Genomic DNA, 21,442 nt, shown 5'->3' with positions numbered 1-21,442 from the left:
CTGAGTGCGTCGTTGTCCAGAGAGCCCTTCCCTCTGCCTGCCTGCCCACCCCGGCAGCCGCCGAGTCGGTAAGGAGCACCTTTTCTTGGTTGCCTGTAAAAGAAAGAAGTAGCATTTGGTTCTTGATAAAACTGTGTAAGGGGTGTGTGTGTGTGTGTGTGTGTGTTGAAGGGTGAAGAAAAGTTCTTTTAAAAAGTCATTTAATTCCTATAAAAAATTGGTTGCCTTTACCATGCGCAGGAAAGTTTACAATAAAAATAACCAATGCTGAGGACTCGGGCTCTGTGCAACTTTAGACAGTCCTAGAAATAACGTATGGTTTGCAGCACTTCTAAATCAGTGTTGGAAACTAATTGTTGGTGAAGGCCAGACCAAAAACTGTTAAAAACTGCAGAAATGTGGGGTCCAGAAGTTGATATGTGGAAAGGTGTGTATATAAAAACCCCAGCTCTAGGACAGCATTAATGAAGGGTCAGTTTGCGGCCCCATCTAAGACCATTTGTATTCATTTTTCTTAAGGCGAGAGCAAGCGGTTGGGAGACTTTAAAAATGGTTGAGTCTGTGCCTCATCTTGAAAACTGATTTAAGTTAGAAATTGAGCCAGACTGCTAACTTAGTAAAAGTAAAGAATGGGTGAGTTTTATTAACACCAGAAGGAAATCTTACGTATTGTGTTCTCCTCTAAATCCCGAGTTTCCGAAACAGAATTTTTCCAGAATTAAATAGAATTTATTAAATCCAAATGTGAAGAAAAGTAACTTGGGAGGGGGGTGGAGAGAAATGCCTTAAGAAGCTAAAAGTACCTTTAGGAAAAACAGCAGTTGTTGGAAATAAGACGTTCACAGTTCTCCCTGATAGACACACTCGGCGTGGGGGGGGAGGAACGGACAGACCCGCCGTATTACAGCTCCAGGCTCTCACTGGCGCCGTCCAGGAGGTGGAGGGATGCGGTCACTGATGCGCGGATGGCGGGGCTAGAAAATGGGGACGGCCACTCGGGAAAAGAGTTTGGCAGTTTCTTTCAAACCTACAAGACAAAAAATGCACGTACCATATGACCCCAGCGATTGCATTCTTGGGCGTTGATCTCAGAAATTCCCTGTTTTCACCCCAGAACTGGCACACAAATGCTCACAGCAGCTTATTTCATACTAGTCAAACTTGGACACAACCCAGCTGCCCTCTCAGGAGTGAACGGTCAAACTGTGGTACGTCCACACCACGGAAATCTCAGCAATAAATAGGAATAGATTATCCACGCGTGCTCCAGCTCGGATGAACCTCCAGGAAATCATGCTGAGCCAAAAGCGCCCATCTCTGAAGGACGCGTGCTGCACGATCCCATCCTGTAACCTTGGTGGAGCTCACTGGTGGGGGAGGGGATCGTTACAAGAGGGTAACCCGAGGGGCCTTGCGGGGTTGGTACCGCCGAGGATCGTGTGGTGTGTTGCACAAGGCTGGACGTGGATAAGGCCGCATAGAGCTCCCCACGCGCACACACGCTCACACCCTCAAGGGAGTGAAGGACTAATAGTGTCATTCAGTGTCATGTATTTGGTTTTGATATTACACCATAACTGTTTAAGGTGTTAGCCTTGGGGCAGCTGTGGCACGGGTGCACCAGGCTGCCCTGAACGTTTCTTGACAATGTTCTGTGAACTTACGATTATTGCAATTAAAAAAAATAAGTTTTATTTATTTAACCGCTGTATGCAACATGAGGCTCGAACTCACAACTCTAAGATCAAGAGTCGCAGGCTCTTCTGACTGAGCCAGCCAAGCGTCCCTATGACTATTTCAAAGTAAAAAGTTCAACAACAGCTATTTTAGTGGTTCAAAAAAAGGGGCGGGGGGGGAAGGATTGGATGTTGCAATTTTATATAGTTCAACCTAAGAGGACAAATGAAAATCTGATCAAAGTATACAGATTGCTAGCTGAGGTCACCTGTTCATGGTTACTTAAGGGGGGCTTTCACCTTATTATTTGTGCTTTTGTATTATTAAAAATTTTCCACAGCATACATGCATTGTTCACGTATCCAAACAGGTTGAATTGAATAAATGCAGATAATTAGAAGCATCAAAAAAATTAGCCCCAGTGTGTAAATTCCATCACACAGACAGAATTTCACGTCGTCTTTTAGTGGTCATGTGGCTTGACAGTCTGTTGGCACTCAGTTTTTATCAAAAACAATCTGGAAAGGCATTTGTTTACCTATTTGTGTTTAGAAATACACGGAGATTTCACAAGGTCTGACTGGACCCTGTCACGCATGCTTTACTATCCCAGAATTCTTTCTCTAGCAATATAAAAACATCTGCATTGTATAATATCTCCTAGATTTTAAGTCTGTTCTTGGTTGAATAGAAAAACGTTCTCGATATTTTAATGTTAGAGGTTACCCACATTTTTCTTAACTCTCATACTTATGAAATTTCATCGTTTCTCTTTTGACGTTTTTGGATTCAAGGGATTGTCACCATCAACTCTACCAGAGGGGTTTATCCCGGGTTTGTTGACATCGTCCACCTCTTTCCTCTCAGCAGGTTCGGGGCCCTTTATCAGCCATTCACACCTCACTCCCAGGGCTCACCAGCTCTGTGAGAGGCATAGCTGTGTGCTGGTTTGAAATTGTTCTTGAAATGAGCTTGCTGGTATTTTCTATATATTTCCTATATCCTGTTGTCACTCATTCGCCCCATTAAAACATGTAATGGAGAATTGATTATACCATCTTTACAGGTAATGGGACTTTTTGTTGTTTTGAGGAATTCTCCATTTGGGCGTGGTCGTGGCTGCCAGCATGGAGGCTGGAGCCACAGGACATGGGGACGGCCGCGGGGGCACACATCAGGCTGGTAGTGGAAAGAAAAGATTACTCTGGTCTTCTGGCAGGAAAGCTAGTGTGCTTTTTTTTAATTAAAAAAAAAATTTTTTTTTAATGTTTTATTTATTTCTAGGAGAGAGAGAGAGAGACAGTGTGAGCAGGGGAGGGTCAGAGAGAGAGGGAGTCACAGACTCTGAAACAGGCTCCAGGCTCTGAGCTGGCAGTCAGCACAGAGCCTGACGCGGGGCTCGAACCCACGAACCGCGAGATCATGACCTAAGTGAAAGCCGGACGCTTAACCGACTAAGCCACCCAGGCGCCCCGCTAGTGTGCTTTTTCGTGTTTGTTTGTTTTCTTTTTAATGTTAAGGTTGTATGTTGAAGCTCCTTAAATCTTTGTATTTGTCTTGTTTTTCCCAGTATAATAAATGACAAGTGTGAATGAGGGGCCATTTTTCCTTGTAGAAGATGTTCTATAATTTATATTCTTCCGTAGTCATTCTAAAATTCAGATGCTGTTAAACCTCTAGATTTGAAATACCCCTTCAGATGGCCTTCACCCCTTCTACCAGCTGCAGATGCAGTTGTTTCTTTTTTTTTTTTTTTAATTTTTTTAATGTTTTACTTATTTTTGAGAAAGTGAGAGAGACAGTGTGAGCAGGGCTGGGGCAGAGAAAAAGGGAGACACAGAATCCCAAGACAGGCTCCAGGCTCTGTGTTGTCAGCACAGAGCCTGATGTGGGGCTCGAACCCACGAACCATGAGATCATGACCTCAACTGAAGTCGGACGCTCAACTGACTGAGCCAGCCAGGCGCCGCTGATGCAGTAGTTTCTTGGAGAGAGCAGGCCCGAGCACAGGATGAACGGCACCATGAGGACCTCCTCTCACTGGGGGTGCCACTTCCGCACTGCTGAGCAGCATGGGTATTTTTGTTTAAGTTTTTTATTTCTTTATTTTGAGAGAGAGCGAGTGAGCAAGCAGGAGCGAGAAAGAGGGAGAGAGGATCCCAAACAGGCTCTGTCTGAGCAGAGCCTGACACGGGGCTCCACCTCACAAGCTGTGAGATCATGACCTGAGCCCAAACCAACAGTCCACTGCTAAGGGACTGAGCCACCCAGTCGCCCCCAACATTGCTATTTTTGACATGTGCCGTGTGCTTTTTCACCGTGGTCCTGAGCGTGGCTAGTGTGACCACGCTGCTGTTCAGTGATTCTCGCGTGGCCCTGAGACACCCCAGTGGCTCCGATCACAGCCCAAGCCCGTATAGGGCCGTCGGAGCGATTTCAGATAACTACTGCGTAACATGTTGTAGAACTAAAAGCAGTGATTTTCCTTTAAATTCCCTAATCTACCCCCCGCTTGTGTGAGGGTTAAGATGTGACTAGATTGCATTCCAAGATAGAAAACCCAGGATAAAACGCTGTAGGGCTTCTAATTCAGAAACAGGAGGGAATGGAACTTTTGGGGCAGAAGTTTCGAGAAGAACAAAGTTTTCAAGCTACACGACTATGTGGAAAATCTCCATTCCGTTGGAACAAGGTAATCTTTAATGAAAACCCCTTTGATGATTTCTACACTGACGTCTGTTTCTGAGCTGCTTACTTCCGGAATTACTCGTTTTAAAGATTAATCGGACTTGGTTTGAAGTGTTTGAAGCATACTCAGCGTGTTTTCGGCCGGCTTTCTCTAATGCACTTGGCAATCAGGAGGCCTCTGAGCAGGTAGGTTGACAGCTGCAGGGAACAAGTGAAGAGGCTCGCCTTGGGTTCCCTTGGCCCCTCTCAGGAGCACACTACATTCCGTGCAGATTTCTGAAGGGCACGGAGCGGTGACTCATTCCTGTGTGTCTGAGCGAGGCTGGGAGAGCTGGGCGATTCTCAGGGTCTCAGGGCCGCACTCGGCCTAGTTTGTGCTAGCGTTTCCTTTTCATAATGCCTATTGTTTTCAAGAGTCCATTGTTTAAACATTTGCTTTAATATTTATTTTTGAGAGAATGAGCAGGGGGCGGGGCAGGGAGAAAGGGAGACAGAGAATCCGAAGCACGCTCCAGGCTCTGAGCTGTCAGCACAGAGCCGGTCGGGGGGCTCGAGCTCCTGAACCGGGAGATCATGACCTGAGCCAGTGCTGGCGCCTGGTGACTCACCTGTGTTACCTGACTTAATCCCACCAGCAGCCTTGCCGACTAGGTCTTCCTCGTACGGAGGAGGAAGTTGAGGTTAAGTGCCAGCGAGTGCTGGGTATCCCAGTGTGGGTTTCTGTGGACACAGAGCCTGAGAGGACTTTGCTGCAGGCAGTTTCCATGGGAGGTGATGGAAAGCAGAGAAGGGAGCGGGAGCACGGGGTAAGGCTGAGACAGGTATGTATTACTAAAGTCGATGCTATAGCCCTGGGGCTGCGGTCACACCAGGATCTCTGAGAAGCATTCAGCAGGCCGCCTAGAAATGCCCGTCCGGAGGGCGGGAGACCAGCACCCTGATGGACTGGCTTCGGTCACCCGCTGGCTGAGAGCTTGCTTTTTTTTTTTTTTAAATGTTTTATTTCTGAGAGAGCGAGCGAGCGATAGCGTGAACAGGGGAGGGTCAGAGAGAGAGGGAGACAGAATCTGAAACCGGCTCCAGGCTCTGAGCTAGCTCAGAGCCCAACACGGGGCTCAAGCCCACAAACTGTGAGATCATGACCTGAGCTGAAGTCGGATGCTTAACTGACGGAGCCACCCAGGCGCCCCAGCGGAGAGCTTTCTTAATTCCCCAGCATTTCTGGGCTATGTGGCTTGACGTTCCCTGAGACCCGGAGAACACTCTGAGCAGAAGAGTGGAGACAGGGACGGGAAAGGGACCTTCACGCAGAGCTGCCTTCCAGAGCCGCACCTGAGATGAGAAAGAGGCTAAAAGGGATATGATGTGTGAGGCGCCAGAGCATCTGCTGAAGGGCAAGGATCTGTGCCCGACTGCTTCCATCACCTGTGCTCTTTCCACACCGGAAATGTGGTGGTTCCCCTGTAGACAAACCTAGGAGATGGGGGGATGCAGGGCAACCCGGAAATACAGAGAACGTAACAGTGACTGTAAGAGTGGGAATAGAAGGAACATCGTCAGTACAAACACCTGTCATCATGTGAGTCCAGAAGGTTCACTTCCTGTTGGTGGCTGGTTACCGTGCGTTTGTACTCCTTGCATGTATGTAGGTTGGAATATAAGAAGGCGGCCCAGAATATTCTCAGTACTGGAGACTATAACTGATTTGGGATTAAAAATATTCTCCATGATTAGAGTTTTTAAGGTATATCACGCATGTAAGATTCTGTTCTCAGCATCTGTGAAATGTGGTGGTGGGTATTGGGGGGGGGGTCTAAGTTCTATATATTTCTTGTTAAAAATCACTTGATAGGGGCGTCTGGGTGGCTCAGTCCATTAAGCATCCAACTTCAGCTCAGGTCATGATCTTCCAGTTGGTGTGTTTGAGCCCCACATCGGGCTCTGTGCTGACAGCTCGGAGCCTGGAGCCTGCTTTGGATTCTGTTATCTCCCTCTCTCTGCCCCTCCCCTGCTCACTCTGTCTCTCTCTGTCTCAAAAATAAACCAACATTAAAATTTTTTTTTTAAAACTCACTTGATAACACCCCAAGGGTTTTTATTGCTGTATAATTGACATATAACACTGTGTGAGTTTAAGTTGTGCACGTTGATTTGATGCAAGTGTATATTGCAGCGTGCTTACCACGGTAGCGCTAGTGAACACTTCCACCACCTCACAAAATTACCATTTCTTTTTTGCAGTGAGAACATTTAGCATCTAGTTTCTCAGCAACTTTGAAATACGTAATATAGTACTGTTGCCTCTAACCACAATGTTTTATGTTGGATCTTCTCTAACTACAAGTTTGTACCCTTTGACCCACATTGCCCCCTCTCCCCACCCACCCCTACCCCCAGCTCTGATAAAACCATTCCGCGCTCTGTTCTAGGAGTTTGGCCTTTTCAAATTGCACGCTTAAGTGCTAGGGCGGTATTTGTCCTTGTCTGTCTCACTTGTCTCACTTAGCATAATGCCGTCAAGCCTCGTCCCTTGCTGTCACAAGGGCCGGGTTTCCTTCTTCCTTAGGAGTGAGTGGTGTCCCATTGTATGTGTCTGTACCCATGCACACCCACATCCACGCGTCCCTTGACACAGGTTATTCCCACATCTCGGCCATCGTGAATAGTGCTTGAGTGCAGAGGCCTTCTTGATACGCTGTTTCATTTCATCTGGATGTATGACCCTGAAGCGAGAGAGTGCTGGATCCTATGTTCTAGTTTTAATCTTTTGAGGAGCCTCTGCGCTGTTTTCCACAGTGGCTGCGGCAGCTTACGTTCCCGCCAGCGGTGCACGAGTGTTGCCCTTTCTCCGTGCCGTCACCAGCACCTGTTGCCTCTTCTTCGCGGTGGCCGTTCTGACAGGTGTGACGTGGTACCTTGTTGTGGTTTGATTCGCATTTTCCTGGTGATGAGAGATGATGATGCACCTCTTGGTCATTTATATGTGGTCTTTGGAAAAATGTTTATTCAGATTCTCTGTCCGTGTTTTTTTTTTAAATTTTTTTAATGTTTTATTTATTTCTAGGAGAGAGAGAGAGAGAGACAGTGTGAGCAGGGGAGGGTCAGAGAGAGAGGGAGTCACAGACTGAAACAGGCTCCAGGCTCCGAGCGGGCAGTCAGCACAGAGCCCGACGCGGGGCTCGAACCCACGAACCGCGAGATCACGACCTAAGCGAAAGTCGGACGCTTAACCGACTAAGCCACCCAGGCGCCCCACTCTCTGTCCGTGTTTTAATCGGATCTTTTTTTATTGAGTTCTAGGAGTTCTAACCCCCCAGAGTTGTGACGCTCCCACCAGAGATAAACGGGGAGTAACGTCTGCAGTGAAATGATTTCCAGGGTCTTGGGCCCCGAGTTCTGCCGCTCACCCTAGCATGGTGTCTGGCACAAGGGAGGTGCCGCAGGACACTTGTTAAGGGGGAAGAACTCGAGGTGTTGTGGTCTGATTCTTGGGCCAGTCGCACTTGGGCAGGGGCTGGAGCTAACGCAGTTGGTCTGGAAGGTTCCCGCATTGCCGCACCAGAGGCCACACAAATGTAGGAGCTCGCCCGCCTCCTGGAGGGCAGGAGTCAAGGCCGCAGAGGCTTGCGGGCGACATCAGGGTGTCGGCCAGACCGCGTCCCTCTCTGGGCCTCTGGAGAAGAGCCCACGCCAGGCTCATTCTGGTCGCTGGCGGGGTTCTAGCTCCTTGCAGCCGTAGGACTGGGGCCCCTGCTTTCTCAGGGGGACCGGCCCGGGACGGTCTTCGGCGCCCCGACACCGCCCGCGTTCCTCGCCGTGTGGGCCCTCGGAGCCGGCGCGGGAGAACGTCCCTTGTGCCACATCGCTCGCTCACGCGTCACGTCTCTTTCTCCAGCAAATGCGCAGGCGCCTGCAGGAGCCCGACCTGGTCACGCTTGGCCGGGTGACCCCTCTCTCTCAGAGTCAGCCCTGCTGCAGAGCGTAGCCTATTCCTGGCAGGAAGGCCCCCCTGTCGTCGGTCGGGGGCGGGCACTGTGCAGGGTGCGCCCGGGGAGCAGGCCATCTGGCGGCCGCCCGCCGTCTCCGGCCACCGTGGGAAGTGCAGAGGGCTGGAGAGCTCAGAGCCAACGTGGAAGTAGCCCTGGGCCCGTGAACACGGTGAAGAGGGGTACGTGCCGGACCCACGGCTCACTTCTGTGCTCTCCGCGTGTGCGCTGAGGAAGGTTGGGGCACTAGGAAGTGGTTACGGAATGGCAAACCGGGGGCTCTTCCTGGACGACGAGGCTCCGGCTGGTTGCCTGGCAGTGCTGACGCGGCCCGAACCCCAGGGGTCACTGCTCACACAGATCAGAAAGTTCTTGCAACGTTATTTCGTTGAAGGCGCAGGTCGGGATTGGGTTAGTATCTCTGTCCCCGATTCAGCTGGGTGACATGAGGCTCAGGAAGGTTGACTGACCAGCCTGCCTGTTAGTGAACAGCAGAGTGGAGACCACGCTCTTCTGATCTAGCACGACGGCCACACCCTCACTCCTGCACTTACTGAAAACCTATGCGCCTGGCTCTGAGCGGGGTGGTAAGGTGTCGCCGCCAACCGGAAGTCCGAGTCTTGGCCCCCTGTACCGTAATGTATGAGTCAGTGTCCCCAGTCTGGTCCCAGGGGACGGGGCAGCAGGGTCCGCTGGGGTCAGGGGAAGTNGGGGCGGGGGGGGCGGGGTGGACCACCTGCATCACAGTCTGGGTTTCACAAGCAGACTTGACCCTCTCGGCTTGGAGGGCAGAGGTGAGTATGTACTCGTTCCCATTTTCCGTCTCGGTCCCTCTACGAGCCCTGACCCGGAGCGTTCTGTTTCCGTAGCTGAACTCGATGCCGAGCACGCCCAGAAGGTCCTGGAAATGGAGCACACCCAGCAGACGAAGCTGAAGGAGCGGCAGAAGTTTTTTGAGGAGGCCTTCCAGCAAGACATGGAGCAGTACCTGTCCACGGGCTACCTGCAGATAGCCGAGAGGCGAGGCAAGTAGGCGAGGGGGCCGCTGGCGGCGGGGACCCTCCCTGGGAGCGCGGCGGGGTGCGGGCTACGGCCCCCAGAAGTCCGCTCTGGCGTTCGTCCAGAGTGGCTGCCGTGCCGTGTTTGTCTTCCTGTAGGTCGAGGCTGCATTTGGAGGTACTTAGAACACGTGGGGCAGGGTCTTTTTAAAGAAGGTAAAAAGACAAACATTACCCATAATTCTACGGCACAGAATAATCTCTGTCACAGTTTAGGCTGGTTCATTCGTGTATGTGTGTGTGCGCATATGAGTGTGTGTGTGTGAGTCTATCTACGTAATTGGTATCAAACCGTACATACACCTGGCTTTGTCTCTATCTAAATTTTGTGTGGGATCTTTCCCCCTGTGGTATTAAAAATTCTTCAAAAGGGTATGTTTTCAAAGCTGCATCATCAGGATGTATGTGGTTAACATTTAACCAGTCCCCTAGATGGACATTTAGGTTCTTTACCTTTACGCGAGGTTCTGCGGTGAACGTCCTGAGGCATAAATGTCCGCATCATCTCTGAGAGTTCCCGAGAACAAACTGAGCTGGGAGAAGTCGGGTGCGGGGTCCCTCGTTCAGCCTCTGGGAGGAAGGGGAGCAGTGTGGTTACACGGCGGCCGGGGGGGTGGGGGCAGCCGTCCAGGGCCCCTCTGCTCCCCAGCCCTGTGTCCTCGGCCTCCCTCTCTCCCCCCGGCCCCGGCCTCTGTTCCCATAGCCTGCCCCTCACCACACCCCCCAGCCCCTCTCTGTTCCCTTCATTCTGTTCTGTTCCTTCCCTGTCCGGCCAGCCCTCCCCCAGGAGAGAGCTTAAGGAAATCAAAAACCAGGAGGGAAAAGAATAGAAAACAGATGAAAAGTAGCGCGGCGGCGCCTGGGAATGCACCACAGGCCGCGTCGTGTGGATAAGGCGCTTCCGCCCTCAGGGCGGGTCGAACGGAGGACTTGAAGACGGACCTCCGTCTCTACAGAGACCGCGGCTCCTCTGCAGCCTGTCTGCCTCTAGAAAAGACGGACAGATTTCCTCAGGAGGTGCGGCTGTTCCTGGGCTGCGCGAGTAGCCCGTTCGCCGCAGGGGTGAGGAGGCGGCCGTGTCACTGCACGGCCGTGACACCCTCCCTGGTGTGTCCTTAGATGGCACCCGTCCCGTCACGGGGACCCAGCCCTCCCCGCCCCATCTCCACCTGTTCGCCTCCCGGAGGCCCTGCCGCCAGACACCGTGACCCCGGTCAGCACTGGGGGACACAGAGGCCGAGGCCAAACCAGCCGCGCGTCCCCTGGGAAACACGCCGCAGATCTGGGCACAAGGAGCCGCGGCCCCCGGGGCGGGCGGAGGTCACAGAGACCCTCCCTGCCGAGCAGGTGACCCCGCGCGTCCAGCTTGGTCCCGTGGATGTTTCCGGAACACCTGCGAGCACCCGGCACGTCTGAGGGGGCAGAAAGACCACGTGGAAGCGCTCCGTGCTCGTGGGGAGACGCCGGGCGCACACGGAGCTGGAGAGCACACGCGGAGGTTCCCCCGGCTGGGGCGCCGGGGAGCGCGGCCAACTCTGCGTGGACAGACCTCAGTGAAATATGAACGAATCGAAGTCTCACGGTTTGGGACACTTAAAAAATAATGTTCTTCCGATTCCCGGGAAGTCCCCGGCTCCTTTGTTTTAAGGTAACAAAGTGGGAGTCGGGCGCGTGGTGCCATGCGTGTGGCTCCGAGAGCGCCGAGGAAGAGGACTGAGCCGGCGTTTCAGCTCTCCACTTGAGCCGCAGCTCCAAGGGCATCGGGCAACAGATGGGCGTCTGGAGGGGGCTGCTGGGGGCCAGCCCTAGACCCTGCCTGGCGCGGCCCACGTCCCTCCTTGCGGAGCGCCCCTGTCCAGGCACGAACGCGGCGACGTTTAATGTAGAAGCCGCTGCCAAAATAAAACCTCCCCGTAGTGAACGTGGGATTTTGGACTCATTCCACTGAGTCAGAAATAGGCTGAATTTTTCTCACTTTCCAAAGCATAATTTTTAAATTAAGACAAAGGAATGGAAAGTTTTATCCAGCAGATTATCAGAGTAAAGGATAAAGGGCCGCCCGTGGATCAGGACGAGGCTGGAGAACCCACGGAGCCGGGAGTGTCACGGTGCGCCGGGCAGCAGAGGGGACCTGGGACCCACACGCGCCCAGCAGTTCTAGCGCCGTCAGGGCACATGTGACCCGGCACGACCCTGACCCGCTTCTGCCTGCCACCCGACATGACTCCCACTTTCCTTACTGCTGGGTGCGGGGTATCTTGACAGCGCAGTTAGTAATGAACAGATCACCTTGGAGACACTCAGCCTGTATCCCTGTGCTCCAGCAGTTAGCTCTCAGGCTCCTGTGGGTCCCTGCGGAACGGGCAGAATCTTCTGGAACCAGGGGCTGCCCCCCGTGCCCCGAGACGCCCTTACTCAGGCCTTGGAAGTTTCAGAGTGGACCCAGTGCCCAGGAAAGAGAGGGAGGTGATGTCTGGGTAAACCTAACAAAGTTAGAAAAGATAGGATTCATAGATAAAAATGCATTAAACTAAAATTCATAGAGTACCCCCCAAGGTACAATCTAGAACGCAGGAGTATCTCAAAACACAATTGCCAGCCTGTGATTTTAACTTTGTATGATTATCTCCCCATGCGCGTTTTATTTAGAACTTTGAAATTGGGGGGCTCGGTCTGTTGAGCTCCGCCTCCTGATTTCAGCTCAGGTCATGATCCCAGGGTTGTGGGAACCCCTTCTTTCGGGTGTTTCACTGGGGTCATCCANCTCTCAGGCTCCTGTGGGTCCCTGCGGAACGGGCAGAATCTTCTGGAACCAAGGGCTGCCCCCCGTGCCCCGAGACGCCCTTACTCAGGCCTTGGAAGTTTCAGAGTGGACCCAGTGCCCAGGAAAGAGAGGGAGGTGATGTCTGGGTAAACCTAACAAAGTTAGAAAAGATAGGATTCATAGATAAAAATGCATTAAACTAAAATTCATAGAGTACCCCCCAAGGTACAATCTAGAACGCAGGAGTATCTCAAAACACAATTGCCAGCCTGTGATTTTAACTTTGTATGATTATCTCCCCATGCGCGTTTTATTTAGAACTTTGAAATTGGGGGGCTCGGTCTGTTGAGCTCCGCCTCCTGATTTCAGCTCAGGTCATGATCCCAGGGTTGTGGGATCGAGCCTACTTGGGAACCCCTTCTTTCGGGTGTTTCACTGGGGTCATCCGATGTGCTTATCCTTAATTTCACTAGATTCTGTCAGATTACCTGCCCGACTCCCCCGGTGGTTTAGTGTCCCTAGCAGTGTGCGTGTGCTGATCACTCATCTTTGTCTCCACGTGGTAGCGCCAGACATGTACATTTTCGCCAAGCTGTGAGTACGAAGTGAACTCTCGTCTGGGTTTTAATTTGCGTATCCTGATTGTCCATGTTTCTCCTGCTTGTCTTTCGGCCTTTATGGGGTCTTTTACTTGTGGTATTGGCCTTGGTGTCATCTGAGGCAGTGACCTTCACTCAGTCTGTGGCTTATGGATTCTAGAGCGGCCTTTGCGAAACGTGTGTTGAATTTAATGTGATCAGCTTTACCCATTTTACTGTTTACGGTTTGTCCGGGAAGTCCTTCCCGCCGGGCGTAAGCCCACTGCTAGAGCTTGGCTAGAGCTCCTAGTTATAAGAACATTCTGCTGGGTTTTATTCTTAACGCTTCAGGGTTCCCCATTTGATAGTCGGCTCTTCAGTCCACCACCAGTTGGCTTTTCTGTGTATCGAGAGGTAAGGACCCAATTTCAGTAACTTTGCCCCGGGCCCCGCACTCTCTCCCAACTGCTTTTGGGCGTCTCCACCGCATTTCTCGGTGGGTCTTCTCTGGGCTCCCTCCCCGTCCCTTTCTCCTGTTTGTCTAGCTGGAGCTCGATCTCTACGGTCTTCATTCTTCACCTAGCAGCAGTTCTCACCTGGGCGCAGTGTCATCCCCTGGGGACATTTGGCAGCGACCGACCCCAGAGTTTTCCCTGCTGTGCGTGGGGCGGGGCCGTGTTGCTGGCACGTAGCAGATGGACGCAGGGCAGCCCTGCGACGAAGAATTCTCTGGTCCAGCACCTGGGTGCCTTGGCTGAGAAACCTTGTTTGATGGCGCGTCTTGCTGCCTCGGGTGCTAGAGCGATTCTTACACAGACCCCCACACGTGTATGCGTTTTCTCCTTGAGAGTGGCCTTGGCACTCTTGGCTCTTTGCACTTCTGTGTGGATTTGCAAGTTCCGTGAAAAGCCCTGTGCAGGCTCTGATTGCGGTTGTGTTGTTTTCTGCGCGGAGGGAGCACCGGCCTCTGAGTGGTGCTCGGCGTCCACACGGGCCGTAGGCGGGCCCTTCCCCTTAGTTCCCGGGCGTTGGGTAGAAGTACCCTCTGTCGCTGCTGGCGCCGAGTACTCTCCCTGTGGGAAGAGCCGGGCCTTTTCTCTACAAGGTACTGAGGTTTCCTCGTTCTTGGGGACTTGAACAAGTTTTTCACGGAACCTGCCCAGTAGCCCCTCTGTGGTTCTCGAATGTGTTAGCGGAACGTTGTCCGTGGCATCATTCTCGGCCTCCATGGTATTTGGGTTGAAGTGTGCCTCCGCACCCCTCAAGTTGCTAATTCGCGCTGTTTATCCTTACTGGAGAATTTTACACAGAATACTCGTTTTTTAGTGTTTTCCTAAAGACGCAACTTTCAGTTTCATTAACTCCTCTTCCTTAGGGCTGGGCATTTTCGGGTGGATTTTTCTTTTTGTGGGTGGGGGGGTCTAATTTGACCGGGCTCGGTTCTCAGCATTCTTGTCTGAATAAGGGGTTCAAAGCTATGAACTTTTTACAAGGGTAATGCTCACCAGTTTTTAACAGAATTCTACAAGTTTTGACAAGTGATCGTTTCTTCCTGGGTTTTTTAGATCTTCCATTATAGTTTACTTGTGAACTGTTTAAAAGCGTTTCTAAATCATGCGTGAGGTGGTATCTAGTTACCTTTGGTTACTGATTTCTAATAAGCTTCATCGTGGTGGCTGGAGAATGGGTTTTTAATTTTTTTTTTAATTCAAGACTTCACGTTTTCCTACATGTTTCATGTGTGTTTGAAGGTAAGATTCTAAATGATCGGCTCCTGCGCGTACCATTCCATCAAGCCTGTGAGTTGGGCTGTTTAAGTATTCCCTGTTATTGAATTGTATAGTTTAATTACTAATTATCAGAGGCATAAGCGAAACTGTTTTTCCCAGGAGCATGGACTTGTTAAATCTTGTCATTCTGCCGTTCCGTAAGCATTGCCACAAAGTATATAGTCACACAAATTTTGAATTGTTCTCCTGGCAAACTGAAATTTTATTAAATCGTTAACTACTACTCTTTATCCCCATATTTTTGTTTTTCCTTAAAGCCTATTTTGTTTTCTATCAGTATTGCTATGTCAGGGGCACCTGGGTTAAGTCGGTTAAGTGTCTGACTCGATTTTGGCTTAGGTCATGATCTCTCGGTTCGTGAGATCAAGCCCTGTGGTTTTCTGCATTGACAGTGGGGAGCCTGCTTGGGACTCACTCTCTCCCTCTCTCTGTCCCTCCCCAGCTTGCCCTCTCTCTCAAAACAATAAGCTTAAAAAAAATGGCTAGGTCAGCTTTCTTCTTTAATTATTTAACTACTTTTTCTTAAAGCTTTTGTTTGTTTCTCTTAATGTCTTTATGTTTTGGGAGTTTTTTCAATAAAGGGGACATAGCTAGATTTCTATCACTTTATTTTTTAGTTAAAAAATTTTTTTTTAATGTTTTTATTTATTTCTGAGAGAAAGAGAGAGAACCTGAGCAGGGGAGGGTCAGAGAGAGAGGGAGTCACAGACTGAAACAGGCTCCAGGCTCTGAGCTGGCAGTCAGCACAGAGCCCGACGCGGGGCTCGAACCCACCAACCGCGAGATCATGACCTGAGCCGAAGTTGGACGCTTAACCGACCAAGCCATCCAGGTGCCCCTAGATTTCTATCACTTTAATTCGGTCTTCTAATCTGTTAACTGGGAAGTCGGATGCACCTACTGAGTGTTTACTGACACACCTGGCTTCGTTGCTACCTTTCCTGGTGCTGTTCCCATGCTTTTTAGTCACTTTTGCTCCCTCCTCGGTTTCAAGTCCTCCTCCTGCCCTTTTCCAGGGGGAGGGACAGAGAGAAATGGAAGGGAGCCTCTGTCCCTTTCGAACCTGCCGTCGGATGGAGGCCAAGCGCCAGACAGGCCCTGCTGATGGGCCTCCGTGTCTGAAAAGAAAACCTGCCCCTTGCCCGCCTTCTGGTGGCCCAAGGGCGCCCTCAGGGCCCCATCCGACCAGTCAGCCTGGAAGAGCCTCAGGACAGCGCGGCGCTGGTATCCCTTGCGGTATCGAGGCCACGCGGGCCGTGGAGCGGGGCAGTGGCTCCGTGTGGCCGTGGCCCGGGTCTGCACCCCACCCGAGTCCACGCTGTGTGGCCCTCCTGTTGCCACTTCGAGGAGTCACCCAAGGTACAGTAAGCCTCCGCCTGCTACGAGCAGAAGCGACACGCTTCCCTACTTTAGCACCGGCTTTGGTGCGTCTGAGGTGGTCAGTCCTCCCCTTCGCCTGCCAGAACGGGGTCTTACACCCCGATGGCTCTCACCCCCCCCCCCCAANCGCCAGCGGGTTCCTGGTGAGGAGCTTTGTGCTCCTATCTGATGCTCGATCTTAAATGCCATTTAACATTATATAATTTGAGAGATGACACTTCTCTCACCTCTTTGAACTTAGAATTCCGCTGTCTTCTGGCTTTCTTGTGAAGACGCTGCCAATCTAGTTATTTCCTTCTCTATCACGGGCCCACGTCTCTCCCGGCCGCCCCAGCTTCACCACAGGGGGTGTACGGGAGGATGTCTTTCCTCGGTCTTCCTTGGGGTGGATTTCTGCTTCCTGAATCGGGGACGTCAGAGCCTCCAGCAAGTCTGGGGGGAAATCCGCCTGCTCGTCTGTGTCCCCCGCCATCTCGTCTTGAAGCTGGGCCGGTGCTGGGGCCTTGCGTTTTCTGGCTCTTGCGCTCAGTGTTGTTCAGTCGGGCCTCCTGGCTCGCTGGCCCCGGCCCCCCATCTGCAGTTTAACGCGGGCCCAAAGCTGTACGCTTCGGTGATGAAAATGTTCCTGTCTGAAAGTTACTTGGCTGGTGTTTGATTCCATCTTGAAGGTCATTAGAATACGTAAAGTCATTTGAATTCTCGGGAAAGGGGGTTACATTGAACTTGTTTCTGCTGACCTTCACCCAGCGTGACGTCTGGTGCCCAGCGTGCGCTGCGGACCCGGGCCCAGTTTGTGTGTCTGGATTACGGAGAGACCCAGGGCGACGGGTGCATCCGCAGCCCGGCGCTGTCATGCCTGGGGCCAGCCAGTCGATTGGCTGGTAGTTTCCTGGACCACAGAGGTAGCCGGACTCCAGACCCGGGGCTGCCCTGACACCCCCCCCCTCCCCCCCCGGGCTGGCCGATGACTTCTGGTGTTCACGTCCCTTTGCTCTTGGGAGCTCATGCTCCCCGCTCCCCGGCTGCCTGAGCCTTGTCTGCTTTTCAGATCAAAGACTAGAGAAAGGTCACAAGGGCAGTGACAGCTTCCCCAGGAGTTTCAAGTCCAGGGGCCTCTGCAGACAGGAAGCAGAGCGGTGTCGGCAGGGAGGGAACGACCCGCGTACGGCTGCGGGGACACGGCTCCCAGGGCCCGGCTCCCAGCAGCCCCGGGCTGCATTTCGCAGCTGCAGGCAGAGGGGGCTCGGGGTCAGCGGAACAGCCGGGCCGGCTCCACGGTAGTAGCGACCATGTTGTCACGGGCCCGACCGGGGCGCGCCGTCTTTGTTACAGAAGCTCTGGGGCGGCAGGAGAGCTTCCGTACCTGGAGAACACACGTAGCTAACCGCGTGCACGTGCAGGGTTATTACAGACAAAGAGGATCATTTCTGCTCGGGCCCCTCTCTTCCCAGAGCCCATGGGCAGCATGTCGTCCATGGAGGTGAACATCGACATGCTGGAGCAGATGGACCTGATGGACGTGTGTGACCAGGAGGCCCTGGACGTCTTCCTGAACTCAGGCAGCGAAGACAACACTGTGCTGTCTCCGGCCGCAGGTGGGGGCGACAGCCTTGCGGGGAGGCCCACGCGCCCCCCCGCTCCGTGCAGGGGGAGGGTCCTGGGCGCCCCCTGCCAGTCCCTTGGCTCTGCCTCTCCCGCCACACGGGGGGCCAAGTGCTCGGCCCACACGCCTCGGGGGACCGGGCAGCCCGATTCAGGTCGTACTTCCTCCTCCGGCTCACAAGGCCCTTGGAGTCAGGCTGTAAGGCCTTGAACTTGGAGCTCACCCTCCGCAGCCCTTCCCCTGTGGGTGGTTACTTCACCCCTTGCTCAGTGTGGGCTCATAGTTAAGAGTGAGTCGTGCCCCTCTGGGCACTTACCTCTATTTACTGTCTTCCCCAAATTGTGGTTCGTGGAAGTTCAGTAGAAATTTTGCACGGCCTCAATCTGAGTCTCAGACAAGTCCTGCAGGGTGGGTGGGGTGGTCTCCTGTGCGCATCCTTGCTAAGAAGGCACTTTTTCTTCCCCGTGCCCTGAAAGGGAAAGGCCGTGACCAGGGTCCCGTCCCACAGCCCCCCTTCCTCCGGAGCCCACCCCCAGCTTGCCTGTCCTCTCGGGTTTACCTTCTGCCCGAGGCAGCGTCTCCTCCTCCCCGCTGTCAAGGGGACAGTGCCTGGGACAGACAGTATGGAGTTTAGGGCCTTTTTCAGTTCCCGTGAACTCGGAGAACTGCTAAAAGATCAGTGGCCTCGGCGCCAAGGGAAAAACTCTCTGAATCGCTCGACAGGACGTAAATTTAGTCCTGATGGTGCGGTTACCGGGGCGCTCCGGAAAGCAGGCGGCCTGGGCCCCAGGTGGCGGAAGGGTCTGCCCTGGTGCCACCTGTCCACGTGGCGACAGGCAGGCGGGTTCTGCAGCCACCGGGTCACCGGCGCTCCTTCCATTCGTTGCCCGTCGAGGAAGGGGGAGGGGGCGTCTCCAGCACGACCGCGGCAGCTNAAGACCCCCTCCGGGTTCCCAGCCCCTCTGCGTCGCCAGCGGAGCCGCCGTCCTCGCCGTCCGTGTGTGCAGAGCTGTCCCCCGGCGATGGCGGGGAGTCCCCCGTCGTCCAGTCCGACGAGGAGGGAGTGGAGGTGGACACGGCCCTCGCCACCCTGCACACCGACGACAGTGACGACTCGTAGGTGCACGCGCCCCGCCCTCGGGGCAGGTGCTTTGCTCGAGGCTCCCGGTCTTGACTCTGTTGCCGCCGGCGTGCGAGGCCTTGACTGTACGAAGCGCTGACAATAAAGCTTGCGGACCTCACACCCACCGGGTGCAAAGCCAGTTTGTGCAGAAGGGAGGGCGGCCGCGTGGGTTCCGAGGAGCCTGCGGCAGGCAGGGCCACNCGGGTGCAAAGCCAGTTTGTGCAGAAGGGAGGGCGGCCGCGTGGGTTCCGAGGAGCCTGCGGCGGGCAGGGCCACCCCGTCCCCGCCTCGGCGCCGGGATCCTGAATCCATCCTCCCCAGCGGGGCCATAGTCAGCCTGGGCCGGCTTCGCGAGCCGGCCCCCGCACATGATGCGAGTCTCCATTCCCTTCCTCCTGACCAGGAGCGGGCCACCCGCGGCCCGGTACCTAGTGAGGGAGGTGGCCCGGCCTGCTGTCACGTCCCGCGGTGAGCTGGCCCCCCGGGTGGGGGTGGGGGGGCGCCCGGGGTGAAGAGCTAAGCCGTCCGCCGCGGGGTCTAATCCAAGGGGGTTCCGACGGGCACCTGCGGACAGGGTGGGGGTGGGGGGGATTAACTCACCGACGCGGGAGGGCGTCGCAGCCCTCTGCCCGTTCACGGGAAAACAGAGACCAATCTCAAAAAAACTTTGTTTTTATTATTAAACCTTGTAGTACAAACCTGAAAAGTAAACAAAAAACTGGCAATAAACAACATGGAGTCTCCCTCCCGCGGGAGGGGTGCAGAGCAGCGCTAATAAATTAAATGTCAAACTGTAAGCCAGAGGCAGAAGTTTACTGTCAAAAAGAGGGAAAGTACACAGCAAGGCCATAAAAACCAGACAACCACATTGGAAAACACGTGACTCTGTTTATGTCATTGTTAAATATTCCAAAAACAGTTCAGTCTTCTGCAACAACGACCGACAAAGTGTATCACAGGACGTTCCCGCCAGTCCCACCGGCAAGCTCAGTGCAGTGTGAGGAGCCACGGGCTCGATGGATCCAATTACGAAACAAAGGACAGCTTGTGAAAACAGTTCCCTTTTTTATTCCACACGTACTGTACACACAACCGGAGAAGGGCAACAGCTACTCCATTATTATTTTTGTTGTTGTTCAGTGATGTAAGCAGCACTTATAAATGTTACAAGAAAAACCCTGTAAGCATCCAATCCACCCGATGAAGAAACGGAAACGTAAGGCTTTTCTTCATCTTGTCTTCGCACCCTCCCCGCCCCCCCCACCGAGAAAAAGGCTCAAGTATTTAAAACAATTTACAGGCGTATGTACAAAAGGGATGGGATTCTTTTTTTTTTCTTTTTCTTTTTTTTTTTTTGTTACAACATGAAGAGAAAAAATAGACAAGATGAGCGCAAATGCATTTTCACATTCGGAAAGAACTGCAGACCTCCTAGTGGCTCTAAGTGTGACCATCAACGAAACGAGTTCAGAAAAGAGTTCAGAAAGAAAGATTAATGCTGACTTGTGAAGGTGTAAACCAAGCAGTGACATGAAGACGGAATGTTAGAGAGATTGCACGTCTAGGACAAAGAAGCACTTTCGGCTTCGATCACTTTTTTTTTCCTTTTTTTTGTTTTTTGTGGTTTTTTTTTTCCTTAAGGATGCTATTGAAGGGTTTTTTTGATAAAGTAGCCAACAGCACCAAAAAATAACAGAATGGATTTCCTAATGAAATCAGGCACAGGTTTCCCTCACGTGACCCCTCCAAGGCAGGCAGGTCTGCTTTCTTCTCTCGCTCTCCTCTCTCCCCGTTCAACAGATGCATAGAGATTTGCTGGTAAAGAGAACCTCCGTTGTCCGCTTCCGCATTTCGCCTCGGGTTAGGAAACAACGTCCGCCTTCAGCTGCCAAAACCGCCCAAAGACACAAAATGGGGGTTCTCCGGTTTCAAAAATTACAAACTCATTTTGCACATGACAGAAGAAAAGACAGCCAAAGTAAAGCCATTTCTTTTCAAGTTTTGTGTGTGTGGGTGTGTGTTGGGTGTGTCTCCTATCCCTTTTCCTCTCTAGAAAAATCTGCTCACGTGACTGATGGTTTTTTAAAATTTGTTCTCCAAACTTCACCCTCTTCGAAAATGGGTTAAAAAAGCCTTTTTTCCCCCAGTTTACCAAAAACAAAAAAACAAAACAAAACAAAAAACCAAAAAGGCTTTTTCCAGCCACAGGGGCGATACAAATTAATACAGCCCCTCAAGGGTTTTTAAAACAGTGAGTATACGGCAGTTCCCCAAATCTGACTGCAGTATCTAGGTATTCTAAGTACAAAAAAAAGTTCAACAGTTTAATGCTAAAACAAAATTAGTTCTCTAAAACCAGAAGAAAATCTTCTTTAGAGCTAGTGCAAAGACAGCTTGTATCCTACAGCAAGTACTCCAAACTAGAATATAATAATTACAAAAAAATATATATCGATCGACACGGGTGTTGGCATCTTCACGACGAGCTCGAAGCACTTCGGGGGGAGGCGGAGGAGGAGAGCCGGGGCGGCGGCACGTCCACGGTCGCTCGCTTGCGGGGCCCCCTCTTCGGCGCCGGCTTCCCGAGACAGTTCTCGATGCTGCCGTTCTTCCCGGACACTTTGCCGCAGATCTGATTGACCAGGCTGATGATCTGCTCCTGCGTCGGGGCGACAGGAAGCCGGGGTTAGCAGCGCGCAAGAGCCGGTCCCCGACCCCCCACCCGGGGTGACGCCGCACGGGACCGGGGTCGGCCGGGCGCTGCCCTCGGAGGGGGTTCACGGGCGCTGCGAGAG

General features: G+C 52.6%; 2 protein-coding genes across 4 annotated transcripts in view; one reads left to right on the top strand and one right to left on the bottom strand.

Moving 5' to 3' along the window:
- DTNBP1 (dystrobrevin binding protein 1) overlaps positions 1–18,767 on the top strand; it is a 119,664-nt gene extending 100,897 nt beyond the window's left edge. The window contains exons 7-9 of one of the 3 annotated variants that reach the window (XM_077770124.1): positions 9,221–9,376; positions 17,373–17,516; positions 18,430–18,767. In XM_077770124.1, the coding sequence (XP_077626250.1) occupies positions 9,221–9,376; positions 17,373–17,516; positions 18,430–18,644 (515 nt within the window). In that variant the 3' untranslated portion in view covers positions 18,645–18,767. Of the gene's footprint in view, positions 1–9,220; positions 9,377–17,372 lie in introns of all 3 variants that reach the window. The other 2 variants (XM_077770122.1, XM_077770123.1) reach the window with 2 other exon arrangements.
- Positions 18,768–19,303: 536 nt separating this feature from the next.
- JARID2 (jumonji and AT-rich interaction domain containing 2) overlaps positions 19,304–21,442 on the bottom strand; it is a 273,790-nt gene continuing 271,651 nt past the window's right edge. The window contains 2 exon segments of the mRNA XM_077770125.1: positions 19,304–21,168; positions 21,171–21,306. Of these exon segments, the coding sequence (XP_077626251.1) occupies positions 21,068–21,168; positions 21,171–21,306 (237 nt within the window). The 3' untranslated portion in view covers positions 19,304–21,067.

This window comes from Crocuta crocuta, unplaced genomic scaffold (assembly GCF_008692635.1).
Source record: "Crocuta crocuta isolate KB4526 unplaced genomic scaffold, BGI_CrCroc_1.0 scaffold24, whole genome shotgun sequence".
In the NCBI taxonomy this organism is placed as follows: Eukaryota; Metazoa; Chordata; class Mammalia; order Carnivora; family Hyaenidae; genus Crocuta; species Crocuta crocuta.
This window is presented reverse-complemented; position numbering and strand designations above follow the sequence as displayed.